At 42.8% G+C, this 25,528-nt stretch overlaps 1 protein-coding gene across 5 annotated transcripts in view; it reads right to left on the bottom strand.

Moving 5' to 3' along the window:
* JAM2 (junctional adhesion molecule 2) overlaps positions 1-21,038 on the bottom strand; it is a 28,364-nt gene extending 7,326 nt beyond the window's left edge. For 3 of the 5 annotated variants that reach the window (XM_053386529.1, XM_053386530.1, XM_053386531.1), the window contains exons 1-7: positions 20,871-21,035; positions 10,470-10,535; positions 5,179-5,289; positions 3,492-3,644; positions 2,545-2,750; positions 1,277-1,379; positions 426-533 (exon numbers count right to left, since the gene is read on the bottom strand). In XM_053386529.1, the coding sequence (XP_053242504.1) occupies positions 426-533; positions 1,277-1,379; positions 2,545-2,750; positions 3,492-3,644; positions 5,179-5,289; positions 10,470-10,535; positions 20,871-20,925 (802 nt within the window). In that variant the 5' untranslated portion in view covers positions 20,926-21,035. Of the gene's footprint in view, positions 1-425; positions 534-1,276; positions 1,380-2,544; positions 2,751-3,491; positions 3,645-5,178; positions 5,290-10,469; positions 10,536-20,870 lie in introns of all 5 variants that reach the window. The other 2 variants (XM_053386528.1, XM_053386532.1) reach the window with 2 other exon arrangements.
* Positions 21,039-25,528: the final 4,490 nt, after the last annotated feature.

Raw genomic sequence — 25,528 nt, 5'->3', positions numbered from 1 at the left:
TCTACCCACCCTCTAATAAAAACTGGGTTGAAAACAGAACATGCAACGCTGACTCCAACTCTCTGTTATTACAAGGGCAGCATCTTTTATTTACAGGAACTGTTCATTATCCATCCACATGGAAAAAACATTAGCTTTCAACGCAGACCAGAAGTACTGCTTTCTGGCAGCTGGTTCTGCTGTTATTTCCAAGACTAAAGTTGTCTTTCCTTTTATTTTCCTATCACCCCCTTTTCCTATCACCCCCTTCCATTATTTTCCTATCATCCCCTTCCACCACCCTCCTTCCTATCACCCCCTTCCAAGTGTGCTAGCTCTGCTCCAAAACCACCTTTGCTTCTGCCGGCCCACAACCCCACACAGTTCACAAATATTTAAGCATGGGAACTTACTGATCAATCTGGGAAGGAAGAAGTTTCACTTACTTGAAAAGTAGCCCTTCTTTTGTGCATAATATACCCCGAGACCACAGGAAGCTATTATCAAAGCCACAATGACCACCGCAGCTATTATGCCACCTACATTAAGGTCATCTAGCATGGAAAGCAAAACAAATATAATTTCAAATTGGAGGTTGAGTATAGAAGGCAATATTCATTATATATATATATATATATATATATATATATATATATATATATACACACACACACACACACTCTCTCAAATAGGGCATGGTAGAGCCCTGGGAAGAGCGAATGTTTGTTAAACTACAATAACTATGGCCAGATAATCACTCTACACAGCTGGTCCAGGAACTGAAGTTAGTGAAAATATTATATGCTCCCTGCGTTTTCATCTGCAAAGGTGCATCTAAAGGCATTTCAAGTTGCAATCCTCACTACCCTGGATCCTTCTTTCTAAAAATGGTCCTGCACTGACCACTTGGATCCGTGGAGGCCGCCATCTTGTGGCGCAGCTGGGGGAGACAGTGCCAGCTAAGCCAATCAGAGGCAGGGGTTTAGGGGCTGTGACCAGCCCACTCCTAGCCTATTTAAGGGAACGGTTTAGTTGCAGGCCGCCCTCTTGGGTCCCCCCAGTATATTTTTTCAAGAAAACCTACTTTAAATTGTGGCAGTGTCCTGTAAAATGTATTTTTTTGCTTAAAATATTTTCTCTTTTTATTAATCATCCAAACTAGGCCTTTAAAGATGTGCCACATAACCGAGTTGGAAGTTGGAAGGTGAACTAACACATTTTAGTTTCCTAACTCTGTCTTGTAATTAAGACATTCTCATCTCAAGGTTGGTTGGTCACATTGGAATTTGACATTTACCAACTTGCATTCGCTTTACAGAACATTTCTGAGGCTGTCCAACTTTATTGTCAGCTTCACAGTAGTACTCTCCAGTGTCATTCTTTGAAACAGAATTGAATAGCTGGTAAAAAAAAAACAGAGAGGAAGAAGTAGAATATTCCAAAAAAAAAGGGGGGGGGATGAGCAGTCAAAACTGAGACAACATTTCTAGTACATTATGCCATTGCATTATTATTATTATTAAAATTATCATCATTATCATCATTATCATCATCATCATCATCATCATCATCACCAACATCATCAATGCAGTGGATTTAGAATACAGTCATACCTTGGAAGTCAAATGGAATCCGTTCCGGAAGTCCGTTCGACTTCCAAAATGTTTCAAAACCCAAGTGTGGCATCTGATTGGCTGCAGGAAGCTCCTGCAGCCAATCAGAAGCTGCAGAAGCCCCGTCAGATGTTTCGCTTCCAAAAATAGTTTGCAAACTGGAACAGTCACTTCCAGATTTGTGTTGTTCAGGAGCCAAAATGTCCGAGAACTAAGCTGTTTGAAAATCAATGACTGTATTTCACAGTTTTCCAGAATGCAAAATGATTGTCCAGTCTGACAGTGACAACTGATCTAAGGGATGGGAGAGGCTGGCCAAAGCAGTGCCAGCGCACCAATATTTTTGGCCAAACTGCTTTTAACCTTTTTAGGGGGAGGAGAGAGAAATGAAACAGTTCTGAAAATTGGGGTGTAGCAGAAATAAGAGGTGTTCATGGAACAAACATCAGTTGGGTGTTCTGCAGATTGACATTTGTCTCAATTCAGCAGTAAACAGCGGGTTTTCCTGAGGAAAGCAGCAGTGCAAAAGAAAAACCTCTTGGACCCATGCTTAGAAATCACCAAATAGAAGTGTGGATGAGCCAATTCAGTTACTGCAGCAGACATTTGGTGAGATAAGTACGTATCTCCGCTTTGTAAAATATATCCCATTTTCCTAACATTTTCTCATACTCATCAATCTATTTTATTATCCTATGGGTGAATCAGCAAAGTATCATGCTGGTTCTGAGCTATATATAAAAAGATATACAACGTGTAGGATGCAAGGTGACTGAAAGAGGTCCTATTTACTATATCTCTATGCAACTCTGAGGCAAAAAAACCCAAAACCACACAGTAGGGTCCTGCTACTATGTTGAATTTCCTCAGTACTACCACAGCAGAATGTTAAGCCTTTTCTTGGGCTAAGTAAAGTCCAATGATAAGTGGTATTGAGCAGAGGTTCACTAACCAGAGTTCCAGTTGTAGCATTCATGGTATAAGGAAGCCTCTCTTTTTTAATGCTCCGCAATGCTGGGCTTTCTGGCAGAAGAAGGCCATTCCTATACCATCTGTACTTCGACGCAGGAACCCCATTGTTTTCTTTACAGCGTAGCTCCACTACTGTCCCCGTCATAGCTGAGCTGGGCACTTCACAAGCAGGAGGAGCTGGTGGGACTAGGAAATGACATGATCTGTTTCAAAGTAAAATATCTGAATGGCTAAACCTGCCTATTTGCCCACAAGTTGCTCTAATAAAGGCAGCTGGATATAGTGGTTTATGCATCACATTGTATGCGTACTGTTCCTCGCCTCTAGCATTGTCCGACGGAAGTTTGATGTAAGCCAGTGTTCAAGATGTTTCAACAATGAATCAGCAAATGTAATATAATCTTTAGTTATAAACAAAATACTGATCTGAGGTGCATTATGTCCAGACTTTCTCTTCCACAACTAGAGATAAAATATAATCGGTTGTATCAAACTAATATCTAAATACTACTCCTCAGAGTAGACCCACTGAAATCAATGAACCTAATCATGTATTTTCAGTGAGTCCACTCTGGATACAACCCCATTCATACATTTTAAATAATCTATTTCAGAATGTCTAAAATTAGTTCCCAGCTACTTATCTCTTTACAAAATGGTTGGCTTTAAAGTCTGGTTCATACCATTAATTTAACAAAAATTATCCCAGGCCCAATGGATGTGTACATTTCAGATAACAATAAAATGATATAAAATGAAACATTATTTTTACAGAGGGTTTCTTTTAAAGACAACACACACACACACACACACACACACACTGGATACTTTATTGTACCCCTTCTGTAATTGGGTGGCAAACAAAATGCAAGAAGAAATGTACTACTGAATAGTGTTACCTCAAAATAGCTTTGTTTAGATTCTTACCCAACACTAAGAGAGAGACTATAACTTCCCCTATTTGTTGTCCATGTTCCGTGGATGCACTAATTTCACAACGGTATTTCCCAGAATCCTTTCTCGTCACATTTTTAATGCGGATGCTTGATTGCACTCTTTCTCCTCGATTTTTAAAATCACCTGCAAAACAATCAAGACAGAGAGCAATGGCTAGAAAGGAACTTCCTCAAGTTTGCTTTATAAATGTAAAAAACAATTGGGGAAAAAAGACTAGTTTTCCAGAATACAATGCCAGTTTGGCTCTCTACCTGCCATTCCCCACGATGTTTATTTTCTCCCGAAGACTCTTCCAACACTCCATTTCATATGAGCTAGTTTATTAAGGTATTTGGTGTCTCAAACACATATTTCGCATGCAATTTCAATACATTGTAAGCTTTCATATGTTGCAGTAGAATGTTTTCAAATGAGAACTATCAGCCACTATCAGTCATACAGCTGTTAAAGACACAAGTACCCTGTTATCAATGCCATTATTAATCCAAATGAAGGCCTTTGTGGATGCCATGGCTCCCAGGCACTGACTTGACAACTCCTGCTATATATCCTAATCATATTACTCCTTTTCTGGGGGAAAATTGTTAGAGCAAAATCGCAGCTAGTGGCTGTTAGGACATGTTTTGTGGTTGCTGCTACAGGGCTGTGACTGCTGGCAGTATCCCCCTTTAATTCCTCATCCCCCAATTTCCCACCCCGTTCTCTCCCCCATACAGATGCTTAGAGCGTACTCAAAATGACACCACTGAAAGCAGAGGAGCCATTTTGTGCCAGACCTAATTTGTGACTTAAAGGCAGGTTCACACATGAGATGCATGCTTTTTCTCATTTCTCCCTCAAAACTGTTACAACAGCAGACAGCACTACAAGACAGAGTAAGCCAAGCTACAGATGGAATGGGATGCTTGAGTGTGGATGTTAGCTGTTTGAAGAAGGGTTAGTCAGGACAGTCAGGAACACGAATGGAAAATGGAGGAAAGCCACATATGTGCGACTTTGCCTTTCAAGTGTTTGAGCAACCCTTGAAACAAAGGATGGGAGATTTTCAGTGACACACAAGAACTCTACAACAGCAGAATGCAATATGTATGTTCTGTTAACTAGTTACTCCACACACAAACACCCACACACACATATAGGGAATGTCACTTAATTAAATAAATCTTATGTCAGGCAGTCAAATCAATTTTATTTGATTTATCTATTAAGAAATGTGCCTATGACTAAAAGGAACATGTGAACCAAACAGGCTATCCTCTTGTTCAGCAAAGCAGGCAGCAGCTATTTCTACAGTTGATTGTGATGTCACAATCATGGAAATGGCTGCTAGAGCTACAAGTTCAATCCATGAGACTTGGGTTCAAATGCCCATTCAGCTTTGAAGCTTGCTGGGTGACCTTGGGCCAGCTGGTAACTCCTAGCTTAACTTAACTCACAGGGTTGAGCGAAGATAAAATGGAAGGAAAGAACAATGTACGTCATCTTGACCTTCTTGGGAGGAGAATTGAATAAAAGAGTAAAAAATAAATCCATGTACACTGTACATCCTGTGATTTCTCCATGCAACCCTGAACATGGGAACATTTCACATGCAGGACACAAGCCCTCAGCAGCACAGTAAACACACACACAAATATAAATGTAAGCATTTTCTTACCAACAAAGGAACCTTCAAAGTAGACAAATGTAACTCCAGTTTTGGTAATTTTTTTCCATTCTACTCTTGTAGTTTCCTTCCCTTCATTGTGTTTACAACTTAGAAATGCCTCTGTAGAGGGAAAAATACGTCATTGTTTCTGCTTTGAGTTGGAATACACTACAAACAACTGGCACACTTTCAGAACTAACTTTTGTAGAATGACTCTACAGATTAACAGTCCAAATACATTTTGTGTGTGTACACTGGGGTACAGAATGCACAAGCTTCTCATCATGCACAAAGTGTGCACCCATTCAGGATTTTGGTGCATAACTCTTAAGATATCTGGACCCAAGCCTTTCGGATTCTGCAGGTAGCATGGGAATTTTACAGAAAGAAATCCATATACAGTGGTACCTTGGGTTACATATGCTTCAGGTTACATACGCTTCAGGTTACAGAGTCCGCTAACCCAGAAATAGTACCTTGGGTTAAGAACTTTGCTTCAGGATGAGAACAGAAATTGTGCTCCGGCGGCGCGGCAGCAGCGGGAGGACCCATTAGCTAAAGTGGTGCTTCAGGTTAAGAACAGTTTCAGGTTAAGAACGGACCTCCGGAACGAATTAAGTACTTAACCTGAGGTACCACTGTATAAACACAACATGTGGGATGAGAGGCGCCCCTAAGTTTACAGTAGTACAAAAATAAATCCAAAGAAGCGAAGCAATTGCTAAACATCAGAAAAGCTAAACATCAAGCGCACTAAACAAGTTGTGAATCATCAAGCATTTTACAGTCTTCATCTTTCTCACTAAGACCATAATGATTATTCATCTCTAAAGGCTGATTGATACTCAAGAAGCAAGGAATTTGAAGGAATTCATTGGCAGCAGGGCTGGCCCATCCATGACCTCAGGTAGCAGAATCGACAGCAGCAGATCTGGCCTTCAAGAAAAGGATCACATGCAGATCTTTATTCACCCCTTGTTCCTAATACACAGCTTCACTCCCCACTTCTTCCCAGGCAAGGAAGGGGCGCTATTTTGTGCTTCACCTCAGGAACCAAAATGTCTTGGGTCAGCCCTGATTAGCTGTGTTCACACATGATGGTAAACCATGGTTAATGTGTAATGTGAACATGCAGACAGCTCCCACTTTGCTCCCTCTCCTAGCACAAGCAGGAGCAACAAAGCACAATCCCTGGTTTAGGATTATGTCAGAACCAAGAATTGTAGTTTGTTTGACTCCAAACAAACTATGATGTGAAGCCAAGGTTCTTGGCTTCCTGGCTGTGGTTTATTGGTGTGGAAAAAACCCACAATGTCCCACAAAGGTAATTGTGGGAGATGACCTTGTTCCCAATAGTTTTTCCTCCCTGTTTATGCACACATGATGTGTGTGTACAGTGGCAGGTACCAGCAGTGACGGCAGGTACCAGCAGTGGTCCGGCCTGGCTCCCTATAATTAAAGCCTAACTCCATGTACAGTCTCATTTCTTCATTCACGCCTACAACTTTCCAGGTTGCAAATGTTCAAAGAATAAGAATGAAAGACATACTTACTGACTTCGCAATTATATATTCTGAGCATAAAAGCAGCTACAAGGTTAGGTGGTGAAATTGGCCAGCTATTGTGTTACATTATTGATGCCTGCAAATTGTAGCAGGACACTTTATTCACACACGCACTGTTGTGGCCATTTTGGAAACTTTCTCAATCAATTAGATGTAACTCCATATTGCTCAGGCAATGTGCATGTAAGCCCCACATTACTCCACCCAAAAGAACATTTGTTGCATTTCAAAAGCATGTTAAAAGAAGTTCTAATGATGGGATCTTATCCTGCTCCAGGAAATCATAAACAACATTCATATGACAGACTTCCACAGCAAAACAGTGGAAATGCTTTTGTTTCCAAAGCTCTGATTGAGCGGAATAGGTGGTGTCTTTCCTGAAATGCCTGCATCATGTAGTCTTTTCTTAATCTTTTCTTATGCTTTTAAGAAAGAAAGTTACGAGACCACTGTGTTCTATTCCTACAAGTATTTTATTTGGCTGATTCTCATATTGCTAATATTATAGAATTAAAAATGAGAGGAGGGATATGGGATTTCAGAATTTCAAATCTGCACAGTGGGGAAGCTATTTTGCTCTTGTTCATGCAGCCTAATTTTAAAGACAAACCTTTTCAAAGATGGTTTCTCCCTGGCATTTCTCCAGGGGGGGAAAGGGTTCCTAAACTTTTGCATTTATAAGGGGAGAAAGATAAAAGCACAAAACTGTAGATGACCGAGGGATACACACACACACACGAATGAATAGTTGATATGGGTGGTCACTCAAGAAGAAAAACAAAAATGCAAATCTGAGAAGGGTGTGGATGAGAGAATTGGCAATAAAGATAAAATGGAATGTGGATAAGGACAGATGGAATTATTTCTGAAAAAACAATAACAAATAGATCCAGAAAAGACAAAGAAAGAAACTGTCAAGAGGAAGTACAATGTCTAATGATTCATATTCACTTCTGTTTGTAATATGATTTCTAGGAATAAGTCTGGGAGGTTTTTGTTTTGCTCCACCACTTTCCCCAGGAAAACCTGCAGTTTACTGCTGAATCAGAACAAACATCAATAGGGTTTTCTGTGGATTGATGTTTGTTCTGATTCAGCAGCAAACAGTGGGTTTTCCCAGGGAAAGCAGCAGAATGAGAGAAAAACTCATCAGACCTGTGTCTAGAAATCATGGGACAAACAGAAGAAAACATGGGACAAACATTAAGTGTGGATTTATGGTAATATCTTTCAAATCAATCACAGCAAATGCAAAGCCACTAACTCAGAAAACGATTGGACTAACACAATTACTGACTCTTCCATAGAGGACCCATGTTCTTTATTTCACATCAGGTCGTCTATATTTGTTACAGTTGGCACACTGTACTAGTTCCCATTTTGTTCTGGCAAGGGGAAATGCTGTGGAAGGGGATAACAGCCTAAACGATGCCAAGTGACCTTTCCTGGCAGTCCACAGCAGAACAGCCAATAAAGATACTCAAACAAAACAAAACATGCAGAGAGATATACACACATGGGTGGGAAATGAAAAGAAAAATACAGAAAGAGAGAGCGAGAAAACATTTGTTCACAGAATAATTGTTAAAACAGACTCAAAGCACATGATTCTGACAATCACCCAAAGCTCTACAGGGTTGTGTACAGAGTTCCATGCATTGCAAGTACACGTTCCCTTTATAGCTTCTCATTATATTAGAGGCACCTTGTGATTTTAGAGTCATCGCCTAGCTTTTCATATTGACCTCTCTGTCAATGAATCCTTGCACATCTACAATGGAGTCTGTCTATGCTAGGTGGGGAACCTCAGGCCTAGATGGGGAACCTCAGGCCTGCAGCCAAATATGACCCACCTCTGTATCTGGCCCATGGGATTCTCCTCCACTCACACGCCCTCCCTAGCCACACCCCAGGCCACACCCCTTGTCAGCCCTGCTTCACACTTTCCTTCACTGTTTTTGCTGGGCTAGAGTAAGTTCTTTAATTCTGGTTATGCCTCTTGCTTGTACAAATGGAGGACAGAGAGGGGTGTGAGAGTGTGTGAAGAAGCTAGCCTACTGTACAAGTACAGAATTCATATTTGTCACTGTTCACTTTTGCCTCTGGCCCCGCCCATCACTGGCATCTGGCCCCTGGAAGGCTGCCCAGCAGGAAATGTGGCCCCCAAGTTGAAAAAGTTCCCCATCCCTGCTGTGTATGTTGCAGACGATTCTGGAAGCGTTCCCAGGGGCACATTCCATTCATGAAGGGCAACAGCCAAGTCTGTACGGTTTTACCTTTACGCTGCATGAATTATGACCCTAAAGAACACTCACTGTGGCTGTGCACTGGCAGAGAATATTAATAGTATGTGTACAGAAGGCCTGGAGCCAAGTCTTCATATTTCCTACCCCCTAGGTTCACAGCTTGAGCCAGTTCTTTGTTTGTATTTCAAAAGGTTCCGAAACCGTAGGTCCTAAACATAGGTCCTTATAATTAATGCCCAATAATTAATGAATCCCCCCCCCCCAATTTGCCCTGTAAAATGCATTCGTGTCTCACTATAATCCATTTACCAGTATTGTATAACAATTTTAAGTGACGTTAGGCAGAGTGGGTTAAAATCAAGAAGATAAATAGTGACAGATTTTTTTAAAAAAGTTATATGACTAGATCACTTGAAATTCAGAACATAAAAGAGGGTGTTTCTAAATGGTTTCTCCCCTAAGGCGGGGGGAGTAACATGCCTCCATTACAGAGTTCTGAGAGTCCCTTTTCCCTGGGCTCCAGAGCATTGGAAGCAAGCAGTCACCATGAGAGTCCACAGTGCATGTTGCCTAGAAGGACAAAAAGCAACACACTCCAAAAAAGAAAAGCCAAACTGAATCTGAATATTCCAGCAAAATAAATTCAGTAGCGGACAGTTTGGTGGGACATAGAAAAATCTAGGGCCTTCCCAATGGCTGCCCCCCTCCCCAGAAATTGGTTGGGTTCTTAATATAATCCTAGAAATCTTTTCTGTAATTTGTGGGACACTCCCAAAGAACAATGGTATGGACTTGTCTGTTGAAACTTACCCAAAGTGGTTACAATGTGGTCCATGTCAAGCACTATCATATCCTAATGTTTTCAACTGATGGGGTTAAGCATATATTGCAATTTCACCCATTAAAATCAATGGAACTTTAAAAACTGTTAAGTTCTGCTGGATCAGATGGGCTGCGAAAAAGGGTTGTTCTGAAATCTCAACCTTATGTTGTTGTTTTTTTAAAAAATTATAATAATTTGGATTTGTCCCAGGAAAAGCAACTCTATTAAATAGGGAGAAGTACAGGCTGGCATTTCAACACCAATTATATTGTATAGACATTGCAAAAAACTTGAAACATCAGTTTCATACCAAACACCTGTCTGGAAGCACCCACAGGTTTGTATGTAACAAAGTCACCCTGTTTATGCAAGGACTTCTGCTTATGCAACCAAAGTTCTTCCTGCTCTTCTCTCTCTGAACCCGCCCCATGGCACATGCACACAAATTCTGCTCCGGAGGCTTGGGAATAGAATAGATTTGGGGACACTCAGTTGAGGGGGACAAATGGGATTACTTTTATATATATACAATCCAACTTCATTTTGTTGCTGCTGTATCCACTGCATCACTCCACTGCACTTTTATCAAACAGCCTTTTAAAATTCATCTCAGGACTTTCACTTAGCCACTGATATAAGATGTACACAGTCATACACATACTGTACCCTCAAATTCATTTGCTGTAACATCTTTCGTGTCTGTCTCTACGACGATTCCATACGCTTTATAATCTGAAAGGAAAAAGAAATCCTTTACATTGCAATGTCCATTCACTGTTGTTGTTTTTTTAAATCAAATAAATGCCCTCTGCAGTCATAAAGTTGGGCTGTTTGCTTAAATCATGTTGCCTGCAAAGGAGATCAAACTAACTAGTTAAGTTTTTTTAAACCACGCATGTGTATTTCAGAGTCCTTTTCTTCTTTTAATCTACAAGTACAACTCGTATTTCTATACACCTGCATCAGGGCCAAATGTACACTGTATTTTAACTCTAGGTACAGTTCTGGATTATAGTATTTAAACATCAGATCAGATGAAAGGTAAACTGCCCTTAAAAGAATCACTCAGGTTTCAGCTGAGCAACACCAGGGATAAGCAGTTTTTTGTACTGTTGCACTACAACATCCTTTCGCACAATTCTCAACATCAATACTTCAACCAGCCAAAGAAGGCAGAGGGAGGGGAAGGTTATAATTTTCATGTTATGACTACAGCTCAACAATGATTCTAAGTTGCGCAGCCAAGTTGTGCAACTGGAAATGATATTCTCTGGTCTTTTCAGGGAAGACTGAGGATTATCCAATAGGGATGGTGAAAGTCTTGAGAACCTTTCAATTTAGGGGGCTGCATTTCAGATCCCTTCCATAAATATTACGATTCGCTCCCATTTACAGGTCAGACCATACCAAGTGTGGTGATTTCACATGGAATATTAATATAAGCCCTCCCTCTAATGACACTCTGCATCTGAGTATGCTAACAGCTCTGTTGGAGCCAGGCCAAGTTTGTTGCACTTCAGTCCCACTGAAACCAATCTGGGCTGCATGCATAAGGCTTTCTGAATACCAGCAGTTCATCTAAAGCTTACTGCTTCTAAAGATGACTACACGTTTTCATTTAAAGTTATGAAGCATTTTTCTGACTACCCCTCCCCCCCCCCATTTTTCTGCTTTGATTTAAACTAATAAATAATCTAGGAAATGTGTGCATGTGTTTGTGCATTAAATAAAATGTGTGTTTCCACTATGCAGTTTACAGTTAGTCTTACCACTGCTGCTATTAAATAATATAGGCAGTATAATTAGAGTGAAATAAATATACATATATTTCAAAAGTCAGCATTTCTTCTACTACTGTTCTTGCTGGTTGCTAGTAAGTACTGTTTCCCCACCCCCACGCCCACTGAAATAGTTTACTGTTTGCCATTTTCAGGAGAAAAAACAGATGCATGCAAACTTTCACCTTTGTCTTCAGTTACTTTGGAAACATTTATAAAAACGTTAACTGAAAGACTCCTTATACACATCACTGAGAATTAAATAACAAGAAAGCTCAGACAAAAGGTGGGGTGGCGAAATTTTGACTAGAACCTTTCAAAGCTAAAACAATTTTTTATTTTTTGTGTGAATCCAGTAGGGCAGACCTCACATGAACCACCTTTCTGAATGCAATACATACACACACAAAATCATATGTAAGGTAACACACTTTTTAAGTGTGGGGGATTCCCTGGTCTTGAATGGGGTAACTGTGCCCCTGAAGGACCAGGTGCGCAGCCTGGGAGTCATTTTGGACTCACAGCTGTCCATGGAGGCGCAGGTTAACTCTGTGTCCAGGGCAGCTGTCTACCAGCTCCACCTGGTACGCAGGCTAAGACCCTACCTGCCCGCGAACTGTCTCACCAGAGTGGTGCATGCTCTAGTTATCTCACGCTTGGACTACTGCAATGCGCTCTACGTGGGGCTACCTTTGAATGTGACCCGGAAACTGCAATTAATCCAGAATGCGGCAGCTAGACTGGTGACTGGGAGTGGCCGCCGGGACCACATAACACCGGTTCTGAGAGATCTGCATTGGCTCCCAGTACGTTTCCGAGCACGATTCAAAGTGTTGGTGCTGACCTTTAAAGCCCTAAACGGCCTCGGTCCTGTATACCTGAAGGAGCGTCTCCACCCCCATCGTTCAGCCCGGACACTGAGATCCAGCGCCGAGGGCCTTCTGGCGGTTCCCTCATTGCGAGAAGTGAGGCTACAGGGAACCAGACAGAGGGCCTTCTCGGTAGTGGCGCCCGCCCTGTGGAACGCCCTCCCATCAGATGTCAAAGAGATAAATAATTACCTGACATTCAGAAGACATCTTAAGGCAGCCCTGTTCAGGGAAGTTTTTAATATGTAACGCTGTACTGTTTTTAACACTGATTGGGAGCCGCCCAGAGTGGCTGGGGAAACTCAGCCAGATGGGCGGGGTATAAATAATAAATTATTATTATTATTATTATTATTATTATTATTAATAATATATGTATTTTAAAAGCATCCTGGACCTGAGATGTATGTGCACTGTTCTTGCAGGCTTGGACCTTTACCAGGACACATTATCAACCACTAGGATGGGGAAGAAATTCAGTTTGGTTTGGATTTTAATCTGGATCTACCCAATTCTCACTTCCCAAAACAGCAAGTAAACTAAAGCACAGCTATCCTTTGTAATTCACAGTCCTGCAAATTTTGAAATGCAGTTCATCAACCCCCAAAAAGTGTATTTAAAATGTGTGTATCAGGGGAAAGCGTATATAAAATGCATTACATTAGTGAAACTGTCAAAGAAAAAGACACCCTATTAGGCAAAATTGCATGCAAAGTGTATATTAAGAGAAATATGCACTAAAATAAAGACATATTTTCAAGAGAATTTAAAAAAAACAAACCACCACCACCACCACAAACTGATATAGGAATGTGGTGAACTGAATTTAAGATGGAACCGGGGGGGGAGGTGAAATGAGAAACTGAAATTTCAATACCCATCCAACCTCATTAACCACTTGCTTTCAGTGGGAGTTGCACTGAGTTCCTTGAGCATAATATTACTACCTACATCTATGAATTAAGGACACAATTCAGTAACAGAAAACTTTGAAGATTCTGCACAAATATCCTTTTTCTTCCCATAAAGCTTTTGATTTATAAATTGGATAAATATTTTTCAGTTTCTTTTGGTAAGCATCAACAGGATAAAAATGCCCAAACTTAACTTTGAACCAGGCTTGAGATTTTTGCTGCCTCTTCTGTTTCTTGGCAATGAATAGGAAAATGGGGGTCAGGCATCTTTAGAAAAGCTTAGTGTCTTACAAATAATCAACTTACACTGCTATTGTAAGAGCTGCACAGAGTTTATTTCCATAGCAACAAAGTTGTTGGAAATGCTGCCAATTTATGAAGCCTAAAAATGCAAATGTTGTCCAAATGCATCATGTCTGTATTTTTTTACAGGAGTGCAAGATCCACTAAGATTGCAAACCCTGTTGCACCTTTGTACAACAAATGTATCATGAGTATGATAATTGTGTAGAGGAAAGGATTTTGTGTTGGTGCATGATGTGCTGGGGAAAGATACAGTGGCCAAAATGTCCTCACCTGTACAACTGCTACGCATATAAGAACTACTTCCTTATTTGACTACAGCCATCCTACACACTGCCAAGGTCGCTACACCTCCCAGGTACTTTGGGTGTGTGTGTGCGCATGCAGAATGCTACTTGTACAATCGGGTTTCCCTTTCCTCTCCCTTCTCTGCACAGCCTCATAATCTGCTCTGGGGCAGGGAGTTCTCCAATTCCCTGGAGCAGATTTTGACAGTGCATGGGAAACTGAAGAAAAGGAGAGAAAACATCCATTAGGGTAGTCTGCTGTGCTAGTGGAACAGCAGTATTTGATGAAACCCTTCAACTAGATTATGGAAGCCACCTGGGCCTCAGCACACAGGCTCTCTGGCTTCAGTACACAGTACACTGGACTCTGTACACGCTATACTGCTCAGACCATTGAAAACATCAAACCCAGAACAGCTTCTTCAGAGGCAGCAACCCACCAGATGTCTCTTCTACAGCTACGCCATGGAAGATGCTTTAACTAGAGCAGGGGTCAGCAAACTTTTTCAGCAGGGGGCTGGTGCACTGTCCCTCGGACCTTGTGGGGGGCCAGACTATGTTTTTTTGGGGGGGGGAAATGAACAAATTCCTATGCCCCACAAATAACCCTGAGATGCATTTTGAATAAAAGCACACATTCTACTCATGTAAAAACACCAGGCAGGCCCCACAAATAACCCAGAGATGCATGTTAAATAAAAGGACACATTCTACTCATGTAAAAACACACTAATTCCTGGACCATCCGCAGGCTGGATTTAGAAGGCAATTGGGCCGGATCCAGCCTCCGGACCTTAGTTTGCCTACCCATGAACTAGAGCAAAGCCAGGCAACATGGGGCCCTTCAGATATTGTTGTTGCACTGGTAGCCAGTAATTTATCGATTCCAAAACAGACGGCAGCCAAGCTGACTCTCAAAACCTTGCTACATATCTTTAGGTGCCAGGCAAAAACATTCCTCTTTTTCCAGGCCTTTGGCTAATTAAACAATCTAGGGCCTTTTACACCGTGGGTATTGTTGTGTATTTGTTTGTTTGTTTGTTGTATGTGCTTTTTGCATTTTTATATTGCAAACCATCCTGTGATCTTTGGATGAAGGGCAGTATAGAAATGTAATTAATAATAAAATAACTAAGCAACCAATATGTCACCCACTACATCAGGGATTGGGAACATGTGGCCTGCCAAGCATTGTTGGAGCACAACTCCCATCAACCCTGACTATTGGCCCTGCTGCCAACATTTGAGGAAGCCACATTAGCTATCCTTGAACGACAGTTATGGGGAACTGAGCATTGGACTATGTGCTTACAAAGCATGTGATCCAGTGTGGAGCTACAGCTTGCCTTCCGCAGGCATTGCAGTGCCCTGAACTACTGTTGGAATCTAGAATTAAACCCTTAAAGTTTTACATAATAATGCAAAAACAATGTCATGTAATCTTCCTTTTTTAAATAATAATAATAATTTAAAAACAGAAAGCAATCTTTGTATGATAAAGATCAACTGGCACTTTTTGTAGTAAACTAACAATTACAAACTTTCAACTCAAGCCTCTTGCCCTTATTTAGGTCTTTTTAAAAACAACTGTTTATACAAAAAGCAAACGCACACGGGGCAGATAGGATACAGATGACACAGAACAATGGCAAGGCAAACAGGAAAACGCACAGCAGCACGGCATTTTGCTCTGTGCCTCATTTGTTGGGTTAACGGTGCTACTTTTAAGTGGCCTCAACTGTTGCATTTTTCACTTCCCTTCTTTTATACAAAAGGAAGAGCCTGCCGCTGAAGGTGAATCTCTAAGGAAGCCTCCGTTGCTATGCAGCTCTCTGCTCCAAGCTCTTACAAAGGCAGTAAAGTAGAAAAACCATTCATGAATATTAGCACGCTGACCCAGGATCTTACAAAGAAGAACCCCAACCTTCATGGCTTTTTTTCTGCAGGGCTTTAGACTCAGGAAACTGCAGCAGATTGCATTACCTCAGCTTTGCAACAAAACTGGGCAATACAAAAAATGCTGAGAACTTTTCTTTGTTCAGATTCAGGATTAGTATTTAAGAGAGCCCATGAAGCTTCTCAACAAAGCAGAAGAGAATTGCACTTTACAGTACTGTCAAATGTAGCAAGACTTATCCTGGCTTACCATTTATGTAGCACTTTTAAGTGTGCAGTATTTGACAACCATTATTATCACTACCATCATCATATTCTTTCTTACAGTTGAAAAACTGGAGGTTGAGAGTTAACGGCTTGTCTATGCAATGCATCCATGTCCCTGGCAACTACCAGCCTGGCTTTTCTGTAAAAATGTGGCAGGATTTGAAAGTGTCCATCAAGTTGGTAGCATTCTTAAAAATAGTAGTAGCAAGTCCATTAATTTCTGTGATTCTCCAGTGGTTTGACTTCACCTTTGGAGGCACACTTCATTGTCTCCCGAGACAGACAGATGCCAACAACAGCTCTGAGTAGAACTTAGCCGGATACAGCTCTAGGAATTTCAAGTTTCACAGTGGATGCATTCCACTGTGGTGTCTTTATGATATATGGTTTATTTAAAGTAAAGTTAAAGGGACCCCTGACCATTAGGTCCAGTCGTGACCGACTCTAGGGTTGCGGCGCTCATCTCGTTTTATTGGCCGAGGGAGCCAGCGTACTGCTTCCGGGTCATGTGGCCAGGATGACTAAGCTGCTTCTGGCGAACCAGAGCAGCACATGGAAACGCCGTTTACCTTCCCACCAGAGCGGTACCTATTTATCTACTTGCACTTTGACGTGCTTTCGAACTGCTAGGTTGGCAGGAGCAGGGACTGAGCAACGGGAGCTCACCCCGTCACGGGGATTCGAACCGCCAACCTTCTGATCGGCAAGTCCAAGGCTCTGTAGTTTAACCCACAGCGCCACCCGCGTCCCTCTCGCCACCCGTGTCCAGTGCCTACTGTGGAGGTTTCAAACATCACATCCCAAGTGGACGCCAGCTTCTTCCAAAGGCAGCAGCATCATCCCTGCCCTGCCACATCCCACCTGTTAGGCACTTGCTAACCTAAACCCTGGTCTTTGCATTCTTACACCTAGTTCTTTGATGCTTTGTTGTGCTAATGGATCATTACCCCCCAGGTTACTGCCTCAAACAAAACTAGCTTTGTATTGATTGCCTTGGATTAAAGAGGGTGGCTGATACACAACTTCTGTACTTTGCCTAGGTTAATTGTCTCTCCACATACGCTAATTCCAGAGGATTAATAGCAGCTAACACACATCTTAAACACACACAGGTCTTGCTACTTCCCTGTTCCAACAGCTCAACCTTAATTAAATTCTAACACCAACTTAATCCAGAATTCAGGGGGTCTTGCACCCATAAATTCACAACAGTACAATTTGACCTTATAAACTTTGGATAGCTCTGGAACAATTCTTTACTATACAAAGCTTAATTGAGATTAAAATCAGTTCCCAACACAATATCAAAGTAATTTGCATATTGCATGAAAAATGCTATGAGGAAGATATCTTTCATTGATAGGTGTAATCCTGATTTATGGAAGGATCTTGGGACAGGGAAAATGCAGACAGGGAACAATTTCTAAAATTATATTAAGCCATCAAAACAGAAACATATCAAATCTTCCAATAATCACATCAATTTGAAATCACTACAGTGTACAAGTACAAAGTACCAAATCTGCCGGGAATTAAAGCTTAACAAGCATACTAGTCAGATATCCGACATATTTCAATACACATTGTTTTCACAGCTGTGTGATTTGGCTTCACCTATCTGTGTTCAACACAGTTCTTGGGTGGGGCGTTTTCTCCACTTCCCCCCTCTTATCTTCATTGAAGTTATATTTATCAAGAGAAAACATAATCTTTGAGGGCATGCTTTTGATTGTTTTCATGCATGCTACTTTTGCTTTCAGGGGCTCTGACAATCTTTTTTTAAGAAAAATAAAAACAAAACAACTCCCCCATATGTTTCATAACCCTCCTAAAAAGGAATGTTTTGATTCCTTAATCAGTTTGATGTGGATGTTTGAAGATGTTGTTATACCTTTAAAGCATATATTCAATATTTTCAGACCTAGGACCGACTTTTAACCCAAACATGCATTTGGGAACCCATTTCTTAATCTTTTACCATACATTTTCAGGGTGGTAGTGCTCCTGTTGCAACCCACCTTGGATCAGGCTGTGACCCACGAGTTGAAGACCAGTCCTTTGGGGCACTGTTGTTTGTTAATGGTTGCTGGGAATTGCTCTGTGAGGAGTAAATTACAGGGTCCATAATTCTGTGAGGGAAATAATGTGCTTTGAATGTGCTTCAGTGTGCTTGTGCCAGGTTATTTGGAACCCTAGGCAAGACTAACTACATGCAACTCTCCCCCAAACGGCTAATTTCAATTTTCAAAAACAGGTTTCTTCTAGAAAAGATGAAAAGCACAGAACCTGAAACTGCTGAATTTATTTTAAATTGCAAGATTAAGTATCACCATGCTTGATTATCTTTCTGAAATACAAAAGAAAATGCTTTAGCACACAAATCATTTTGAATAATCTTGTGAATTGCGATGTAAAATTTTAAGTCTCTTAAAAGTTTCAGTTTCAGGCACATCAAAATCTCACTTTGTGCACCTTTCCCTTTGCAATTTTTTTCAACAATTCCTTTAGTAAAGATAAAGGGACCCCTGACCATTAAGTCCAGTCATGGACGACTCTGGAGTTGCGGTGCTCATCTCGCTTTACTGGCCAAGGAAGCCGGCATTTGTCCACAGACAGCTTCCGGGTCACGTGGCCAGCATGACCAAGCCGCTTCTGGCAAACCAGAGCAGCGCATGGAAACGCCATTTACCTTCCCGCTGGAGCAGTACCTATTTATCTACAGTGGTACCTCAGGTTACATACGCTTCAGGTTACATAGGTTTCAGGTTACAGACTCCGCTAACCCAGAAATAGTACCTCGGGTTAAGAACTTTGCTTCAGGATGAGAACAGAAATCATGCTCTGGCGGCACGGCGGCAGCAGGAGGCCCCATTAGCTCAAGTGGTGCTTCAGGTTAAGAACAGTTTCAGGTTAAGAACGGACCTCCGGAACGAATTAAGTACTTAACCTGAGGTACCACTGTACTTGCACTTTGATGTGCTTTCGAACTACTAGGTTGGCAGGAGCTAGGACCAAGCAACGGGAGCTCACCCCATCGCGGGGATTCAAACCGCCGACCTTCTGATCGGCAAGCCCAAGGCTCAGTGGTTTAGGTCAAGTAATAAATAATATAGTTGCCAAGCCCACGAGTCTCTTTTGTATTTCTTCACACAATATACAACCAATGTACAGCCCACTTGTTCAATGTATTTTACTTCCAAGTCAACTGCCTAAGGCACATTTATCAGACAGCAGGTTCCATTAAACTCTAGGTTTAGTCCCAAGTGAGATGTTTCGGTTCATGGTGCATAGCTGCAGAATCCTATACGTACTTGGGAGAAAGCACCACTGAACTCAGTGGAACTTCAGGTGTGCTTACTTTACAGTTTTAGAGTACAGTGAAGTTAGTTCTCCTGACCATGCTTTTCACAGCTTCCCCCCACTCCAGTTGTTCACATCTGGGCTTCAATTTGTGTGAACATGGATTTACAACCCAGCACTGAAAACACTGTGAGTCCACAGTAATCAGCGGAGTGAATCCAGTCTTGTGTGTCACAGCTGCAATCTTCCATGGGAATAAGTCAGGCTTCCGCAACCTCGGCCCTCCAGATGTTTTGAGACTACAATTCCCATCATCTCTGACCACTGGTCCTGCTAGCTGGGGATCATGGAAGTTGTAGGCCAAAACATCTGGAGGGCTGAGGCTGAGGAAGCCTGGAGTAAGTCTTATAGCCAGATCCTAGGCATGTTGCCTCAGAACTTAGTCCCACTGAGCTCAGGTGAGCCAACTCTTAAGTAAAAATGTACAGAATTTCCCCTCTCCTAAACAAAGTAGAAATCCCACTTTAAAATAAAGCCAGAATTCTACCTCTCAAAACTGCAAAACAAGGCTTTCAACCACTTTCAACACACACTTAAGAATAGGGCTGGGGAAACTGAGGCCCTTGCAATTCTAACTCCCAACAGTCCTGACCATTGGTGATGTTGGCTGTGGCTCATGGGAGCGGGAGGACAAAAGCACGTGGAGAGCCCCTGGTCCCCATCTCCCAAATACCCCAAACTCCTTCTTCATAATAGCTATCTTTCCCCAGATTCCACGGGTCTCACTCCACAGTAGGTGTGCACAGCAGTCTCCTTCCAGCCAATTCTCATGCAGGCTTAGAAGCAAGGCAAGTGTGAAGGGACACGCCCATGCACCTTAAACGCTTTGGGTAAATGAGCATCCCAAGATTGCAGCGTTCTCAATTAAAGCGCGCGTTGGGAATTGACACCAGCTGACCCCGGTGCCCTCCTGCGGCCCTGCCCGGTTAACAGACCCCCAGCAGGCGCCGCTCCGCTTTAAGCCTCGGCTTCCCCGCCGCGTGCGCCTGCCTCCTGGGGCCGGGAGCGCGTTTCCAGCCGGCCTCGCTAATCAAATCAAATCGAGCGGCGGCTGGGGCGGGGGAGGGTGAGCTTCGCGGCAGTACCGCCTAGTAGGAAGAGTCAGAGAGAAAGAGGAGACAGCCCAAAGAAGCCGGGAGAGGCGAGGTTGCTCTTCCCTACCAGGAGGAGGTGGACCTTTTGTAAGCGAAAAGAGAGCGAGCCACTTGCTGGCGTCGCTCCCTGGAAAAAACAACCAGATGCTCCTCGCAAGAAGGCGGCGAACTTGGCTGCGCGGCGGCGAGGAAGGACTTGGGTTTTCCAGGCGAGCTGAGCGCCCTCTCCCCCCAGGAGAGAAAGAGGGAGAGCCGCTGCCCTACGGGGAAGGAGAGGCCAAGACAGAGAAGCGACTTACAGCCCAGGAAGCCCAAGTGCCAGAAGAGCAGCCAGAAGACGCGGCGGCTCGCCATCTTCGCAGCAACAGCTGGCTCGCCGCTTTTCCTTTCGCCCCCACGAGGGAAGGGGCCGGGGGCGGGGAAAGAGAGCCTGGCGACGCAGCTGGACGGGGTGGGGGGGGGTCGTGTTCTCCGGCTCCACCCTCCCTCCAGCCCTCCCTCCCTCCCTTCGCCCGGGCACCTCGAGCAGGGGAGGGGGACGGCGCCTCTCCCGTCGAGCCGGGGAGATGGGCAGGGGTTTCCGCTGGGTCCTAGGCGGAGAGGGACGGGCCCGAGCTGCTCAGCCTCCCCTGCCTCGCCCCTCTGCCCCCCTCCCCTTTGCACATCGACGGACGTTTCCTTTAACTCCGAGGCAACTTCTCAGCAGAAGGGGCGGCCAGAAGCAGCCGAGGAGAGGGAAGGGATCGCGCTGCTTTTTGAAGGCGCTGGAGAGAGAGAGAGCTTTTTGCCTCTTTGCCGGACAACAAGCCCCTACCAGATTTCCTTATTGCATCGACATGCCCCCCTTTCCTCGAAGGAGCACGAGGTGGCGCACGTGGTTCTCCTGCTCCTTATTAAAGCTCCACAACAACCCTGCGAGGGAGGTTGGCTGAGAGGCAGTGACTGGCCCAGGGAGCTTCATGGCCGAGTGGGGATTTGAACCCTGGTCGCCGCCCAGCTCTTAGCCCGACACTCTTCACCGCTGCACCACGCGGCGTCTAGCCTCCCATTCCATCGGGTATTACAGTTCTGTTGGGGCTTAATTTTTATCTAGCACATCTTCATTTATGTAGCTATAGCCCAGCTTTTCCCCAAGGTGGTGTACATGCTTTCTCCCTTTACATTTTTGCCTCACATCCCTGTGAGGTAGGCTGAAAGACGGTGACTGGCCAAAGGTCAGCCCCCCTTTTCTAAGGCCCATAAAGAAAGCAACAGGTATCTATTGAAACAAACGATCAGGAGCTCCCATTATCTCCTGTGCACCTTCAGTTGTATCCCATTGTTTCCAGTGAGCATTCTTGCCCTTCCTCTTAGTACATCCCGCCAGGCAACCCTTTGATGGTCCATCTTGCATCAAAATGATCTCATACCTATTGCCTAGAACACCACCAGTTTCCTTTGTGTGTGTGCGTGTGCGTGTGGTCCTTCAATAAAGAAAGCAAGAGTGGATTCCCTGGCCCTGGAAGACTGCGGCTGCAATCCTAACCTCAGTCACCTAGCAGTAAGCTCCACTGACATCAATATCTGAGTAGGCATGGTCAGGATTGCATCAGAAACGGGCTAGGGATTTTAACATGTCAGAAACACACTTCAGTTAACTCTCCAAACATCAGCTCTTGGGAGGCAGCTGTCCAACTTTGCCATGTGCTGGCACTAGTTGAAGTGTGCTGTGCTGCATTGACTGATGGTGCTGGATTCAGTCTTGTGCTATATTAATGCAACATGAGAACATTTCTCATTTTAGGAGCATAAGAAGAGCCTGCTGCATTATCAGGCCAATGGCCCATCTAGTTGAGCATCCTATTTCCATAGTGGCCACCCAAGATGCCAGTTTGAAACCTGCAATAAGGGTCTGAACAGTATGCCTCAAGTGGTATTCAGAAGCATTGCTGCCTCCAGCTGTGGAAGTAGAGCAGAGCCATCCTGGCTAGTAACCATCAACAGCTTTCTTAATGAATTTGTCTGATCCTTTTTTAAAGCCATCCAAATTGGTGATCATCACTTACTGTAACAGTACAGTTGCCTTACAAGGCTCCTCCCAATGACTTGTTCATTGAGCGTTCATCCCAATTTGCTTGCACAAAGCCTGAAGTTAGACTATATCTGGTCTTTATTGAGCATTCATCCTGATTTGCTTGCAGAGTGTTTGATTTGCTCATTCCCCACATTTTCATTCATTTCCTCTAAGTTTTCTAAGTTTCTTTTCTAAAGTGAGTATGTTGTGCTAGAGAGCATGGATAGCCACCGTGGCATCCTCCAGATGTTGACAGACTGCAACTCTCATCAGCCCCAGCCAATAGTAAGGGATGATGGGAGTTGTAGTCCATCAGCATCATGACAGCACCATGTTGGTCACCCCTGTACTAGAGCAACAAAGTGCTTTAATCCATTTTAATCAATAATTTAATTATAAATAAGTTCCTATATGAATATTTTAACAACATAAGATATAAACAGGGTGGAATCCAGCACTGCACAAACATGGTTTTTCCTGTGCAATGGGAATTCATCTGCCTCTCCTCCAGCCTATGTGCTTCTGCACCCCCGCAAAGCCTGCTCCGGAGGGCCATTGAAACACATACACAAAATCCCCAAACAATAATTATACCTCTCTGCTGAAAGCAACTAATAAAACCCCAGAACTTAAGAGAGAAAGGAAAACAGCCTTAACCTATTCATAGTGAGGAAAGAAAAGTTTTTCAGCTCAAGGCTTTGCTAAAGAATCAGGTTTTGGCAAAATGCCAAAAGCCATAAATTGTCTGCCACTTGAAAAAGATTTGGCCTGCATGAGAAATAAAGGAAATTCACTGCTATTGGGTGTTCCTGCACTAAATGATAACAAAAGAACAATGTTTGTTCTTCTCATTGGGGGCAATCTCTTCTCTGTGGAGGGCACCGTTCCTCTGGGGTTAACTTCTCAGAGCCAAAACTGGGTTAGGGACCCCCTTTTCTCTCCCCGCCCAACCTCTTTGCTTTCTCTCTTTTTGTCACTCCTTCTTCTCCAACTTTCTGCCACCCACTATTCTCTCCCTTTGTTATCTCTTCTCCCCTTGTTCTTCCCTCTTTCCCATATACATGAAATCAGGCCAAGGGCCACATGAAATTGAGTCAGGGGCCACAGGCTACCCATCTGCCTTCTATGGAGTAGGTAAACCTTGAGGGAGAAATTCGATTCAGTTCATATTTAAAGGTGAACCTGCCTATTTCACACGTTCCAAAACAATACATCAGTGAAAAGACAACCAACCATTCTTTGAAATTCACGCGTCTCCAAATTTGGCAATGCAGGTCTCTACAAAAATGCATGTGGTAAGTGTGCATGAAAATGTAAACATTCATGAAAAGAAGGTATAAAAATGCATGTTCAGGAAAGCTGCTTATATTTATTTAAATGTATACATTTGGAGAACTAGGCTCTTTATCACAGAAAGCCAGAGGCTAGGAAAGAACAGCAGAGGAGCAGCAAAAGTGAGCTGAGGCTATGATCCCTGATGGGTCTGTCCTGGTGCACCATGAGCGATAACCTGGGGGTAGTGGTGAAAGGACACTATATAGGACGAGAGATACCACTGTCTGAATTTGTCCCCATAAAGATATTTACTTGTTGCCTTCTAACATCTGAGGTGCCATCTTCTTAACCCAGCATGGATCCAATGGATACTTGAAATGTTGAGCTATCTACTCCTGTTCCCGAGACCATAGACTAGCAAGCCATTCCTGCCCTAGCTACACATTAAAATATCAAACCATGCGATTTTGGTTCCTACTGTGGTCTCCATCATGTCATCAGTGGCTGGCTTTTGTTATGAGGTTAGTCAAATATGCCAACTGTGGTACCAGCCAAACTGATCAAAGGCTGTTGGAACTTGGTCATTTTACAGATTGCATTTGGAGAATTTCTGCATATGAATCTAAGGTAAAAAGCAAATATAATGAACAACTGTTTGTGTATGCACATGAGAGGGAATGTCAAATTACCCCCCCCCCCGCAAAAGTAAAAGTCTATGAAAAGAAAAAACAAGTTTTATTTTTTAATTAAAGAAATTCAAATCTCCAAACATTACAATTATTATAATATAATCCAAATATATAATGAAAACAAACTATTCAAAACAAACTTTTAACCATGAAAAAGGAAGTGAAACCAGGATAATTTGTACTATGGAATTAAGAGGTGCATGGCTAAAAGAAAGCATGCTGGGGGGGGGGAATGAAACAATGTCTCTAACAACTATATCAATTTTTCTGCTGGTGTGGCTGTTTGTCTTTTGCCATTCAAGACGTTACATCTCTCCATCATCTTCAAAAAGGCCAGTTTATAATTGCTCCACAGATGATTGCAGCTTTGTCCTTCTTAAAAAAAACCCCTCAGTATTGTCCAGGACATAAAATAAATGTTGACATGCAGTCAAAATTTCAAAAACAGTTCCACCTCATGGAAGTTGTGAAGAAGTGGTCTTTAGGGCAAGCATTGGCTTCCTTTGGCTCATGGCATGCAGTCAAATCACAAGGTGAAAAAAGAGATAATGACTGAAAGGGTAATTTCCATAAAAAGAAAATGCTCCAGAATCCAAAACAGCTTCCAGTATTGGGGCTGGATTTTTGTAAGAGATGAAAAAAAAATATAGCTCTACTTGAAAGGTCTCATTATCCATGATTAATAGGAAGGGAGTTTAATCCAGCAGTGGATCTACCAGCTTTTATCCAAAAGAATGAATGTCACATCTTTATAGGTATAGTCTCTTCCCAGCCTGGTCTTAATAGACATTTGCCCCTAGATGACTCTGACAGAAAGAAGATTGGAGAAGGAGGATAAAGGAGAGAGGGAAATGGAGAGGGAAAGTGGAATGCAAAGGGTAGGGACACACACACACACAGAGAGAGAGAGAGAGAGAGAGAGAGAGAGAGAGAGAGAGAA

This window comes from Podarcis raffonei, chromosome 4 (genome assembly GCF_027172205.1).
Source record: "Podarcis raffonei isolate rPodRaf1 chromosome 4, rPodRaf1.pri, whole genome shotgun sequence".
NCBI lineage: Eukaryota > Metazoa > Chordata > Lepidosauria > Squamata > Lacertidae > Podarcis > Podarcis raffonei.
Note: the sequence above shows the minus strand (reverse complement) of the source record. Positions and strands in the feature narration are given on the sequence as shown.